At 36.7% G+C, this 3,237-nt stretch overlaps 1 protein-coding gene across 4 annotated transcripts in view; it reads right to left on the bottom strand.

Annotated features, from left to right (window-relative positions):
• The window catches only part of LOC107683545 (active breakpoint cluster region-related protein), a 16,940-nt gene that overhangs the window by 6,297 nt on the left and 7,406 nt on the right, over positions 1-3,237 (bottom strand). For 3 of the 4 annotated variants that reach the window (XM_016479621.1, XM_016479622.1, XM_016479624.1), the window contains 7 exons: positions 2,808-2,933; positions 2,047-2,122; positions 1,863-1,958; positions 1,697-1,789; positions 1,310-1,407; positions 1,088-1,192; positions 640-806 (listed from right to left, as the gene is read on the bottom strand). In XM_016479621.1, the coding sequence (XP_016335107.1) occupies positions 640-806; positions 1,088-1,192; positions 1,310-1,407; positions 1,697-1,789; positions 1,863-1,958; positions 2,047-2,122; positions 2,808-2,933 (761 nt within the window). The remainder of the gene's footprint in view (positions 1-639; positions 807-1,087; positions 1,193-1,309; positions 1,408-1,696; positions 1,790-1,862; positions 1,959-2,046; positions 2,123-2,807; positions 2,934-3,237) is intronic. The other variant, XM_016479623.1, reaches the window with a different exon arrangement.

Raw genomic sequence — 3,237 nt, 5'->3', positions numbered from 1 at the left:
ATTAGTAATATGCATTGCTAAGAACTTAATTTGGACAACTTTAAAGGTGATTTTCTCAGTATTTAGATTTTTTTGCTCCCTCAGATTCAAATATCACCCTATCCCAACAAATACTTAAGCTTATTTATTCAGCTTTCAGATGATGTATAACTTTCAAATTTCAAAAATCTATTTTTCAAAAAATCTCTCTCTCACACACACACACACACACACACACACACACACGTTTTCAACTGATCACAATAAGAAACACTATAATGATTATATTACATTACAGTTCATGGGATCATTCAGTACAGAGATCATGTGACGCTGAAGACGAGTAATGGATAGTAAGTGTAAGATAGTAAGCAAGCAAGTAAGATAGTAAGTAAGCAAGGGAGAGAGGGGACATGGGATTGGGAAAGGTCTGCGAGCCAGGAATTGAACTCGGGATGCCCAAAGCACAATGGCACTACATATCGGCGTGCTGCCAACGAGGCTATTGGCACCGACCATGCATTTTTAATTGTGGCGTAAGTGTTTACTTTTTGGAGCCACTGAGTAAAAAGACTAAATGTAAAGAGTACTGAATTATTAACAACATAATATTATTGCAACATCTTAATAGTCTTAGGAATTTTTGGATTGTGAACTCACATTGCCACTTGTCCAATCGGCACACAGTACACTGGTTCCTGACCTAGAGGGGTGGTGCTAGGAGGCTCGAGAGGGTGGGGCATGTACTTGATTGACAAGGTCACATCAACTTGGCCCAAAGAACAAGTGACTTTCTTCCATTTCTTAAATATGTTGTCAGTGTCCAGCTGTAAACACATACATATATGGCTCTTTTATGCACCACATTAATAAATAAATGAACAGACTGATCTAAAACTGTATACATTTGTGCAATTTAATCTAAAGGTGGTTTAATCTTATGACTGTTTTATGTGAATCCAGTCAATTATTTTAAAAATCAGGTTTATTTCCACACAAATAATACCGGTTTAAAATGAAGATGGAGAGATGATGACAAGATGTTTATGTTTGGATAAACAACTCATTTAAAAGCACACAAAATGAAGCAAAAAGTATATGAACTCACATTTAACACCGCCCTGCCCACAATGTCATCCTGTATGCCGTTCTCATACTGAGACACAAATACCATGAACAGCTGCCGTGCTCCCTCCACTTGAAACATAAGCTCCTATACACAATAACACATAGTGATACATTCAAATCAATTCAGTATATTAAATACAAGGCAAATCAAAGAATGCATGATCTAATTTCTAAAAATGCATAATGGCTTTTACCCACTCACCTCATCCCATTGAGGTGTAACACAGAAGGCTGAAAGGCAGGTTTGTTTTTGTCTGTCGTAAAACTCAAAGCCGTCTACCTCCACACACACATATGCACCTGAAAGGTCAAATGAAATAAAGACAAGAAGCTTATTGGAAGATACTGTTCAATGCATACATACTATAGCATTTTAATTGGAAAATAGATGGTATTTTTTGTTTGATAATTTATTTTTAGCTTATTTGGGCACATTGTATTTTTGTGGTGTGTTACTTTGGCAACAGTTCTTGATGAAAGCAACACGTGCTTCATATTTAGTGCAGAATGTATGTGATGAGTTTGTGGGTTTGATGTGTGGCTCGGAAACTTTTATTCTTGTACAGACAACGTGTGTTTTGTCACTTACTGCTCGGGTTTTGCAGACCACACGCCGATTGAACCATCACATATAAGCTCCCACATATATGTGCACTTTCATCTGTGAAAGACACAATAGAAGCTAGAGTGTTCATTGTGCACAAGTGTGATTGAGAGCACTATTTACTGAAATAAAGATACAGAGGGAGCTTTACTGGACTGAACGCAGTGAAGGGGAGGTTGTTGAGTCATTCTGAGTTTGATACAGGAACCGGTAACAGACAGCAGGTCTGGAGGAACTGTCTCGATACCTGTGAAACACACACACAAATGCATGGGGTTATAATCATGCAATCAATCATCAGGACAAAGTACACAGCTGGATGAAGATGCACTCACAGTTTCCACTCTGTTTCTCAATGGCTTCTTTCCACTCAATCAGGTCATACAAAGAAAACAGTCGGATAGTGTGACTCTGTGGAAGGAAAAATCATTATTGACCAATAACCGGAGAGATGTGTAGTTTAAAGGCTTCATGAACTGCAAACATCTTATTTACATCTATCTATCAAGCCCATACCTTTAAACCTCAACGATTTTTACTTTTTTTTTTTTTTCAAAACGTTCACACAATGCTTTATCTACGTTAATATTTTCTGGTTAAAAATGACAGTTACACGATTTTATATTATTTTATTTTAAATTAATTAATATTTAATTGACTACTTCATCATGTTTGCTACTTAATTTCAAATCAGAAATAGACATGACTTTTATAGGCATTCTGAATATTCACATTTGTTGTGAAAGGGCTTGCAATGTAGTTATACTTACTGTAGGTCTTTTGTTCACAAGACATTGGTTCCTCTCAAGGCTTCTTCCTCATCTAACTAAACAACTTTTAAGTTAAGTTAAGTTTTTAAGTTAAGTTAACTTTTTTTACTTGCCACTGTAACCTTTAAATTCATTTAAACTAATTTAGGGTATTAAAGCTTATTCTGTTAACAGGTATGAACTGCTTTGGAACAATATATATTTTGAAAATTGCTTTAAAAGTGTTTTATATATATATATATATAAACTGAATAGAAAAAAATGAATGCTTGTTGGATAGAAAGAATGTGCTCGTGTGTTCACGTGTGACACTGTTGTGGTTTTACCTTTCCACTGGTGCTATGTAGGTCTAAAGTAAAAGATGGCGTGTTTGTTAGGAGCCAGATCTCACACTCTTCAAGTTTGCGCCTCAAGCGATCAACAGCACGAGAAATTGACACCTTGCCTCCTTTCTGTAAATAACACAAACAAACATGTTGCTATCTGAAAGGGAACTTACTACTGACTTCTCACATTTTTATGAAAGGCTTCAGCAGGAAAAGTGTTTATTTTTAATACGTCCAAACAAAAAGGGAAATTCCTCAAAAGAACAAAAATCCAGCCGGGGTATTGCGGAAAAAATGGTCCAACAGAAACAGTGAGCAAACAAAAATGTCCTTGCAAAAAACACCCAGCAGAGGGCGCTCAATGGCACGGCTGCATGGGGAATTAGAGAGCGAAGAGGGAAGGAAGAAGCGAGGGAGCCGGAGTCCGAGA

Source organism: Sinocyclocheilus anshuiensis, unplaced genomic scaffold (genome assembly GCF_001515605.1).
Source record: "Sinocyclocheilus anshuiensis isolate Anshui unplaced genomic scaffold, SAMN03320099.WGS_v1.1 scaffold874, whole genome shotgun sequence".
NCBI lineage: Eukaryota > Metazoa > Chordata > Actinopteri > Cypriniformes > Cyprinidae > Sinocyclocheilus > Sinocyclocheilus anshuiensis.
The sequence above is the reverse complement of the archived record's forward strand: the minus strand, read 5'-3'. Positions and strand labels throughout refer to the sequence as shown.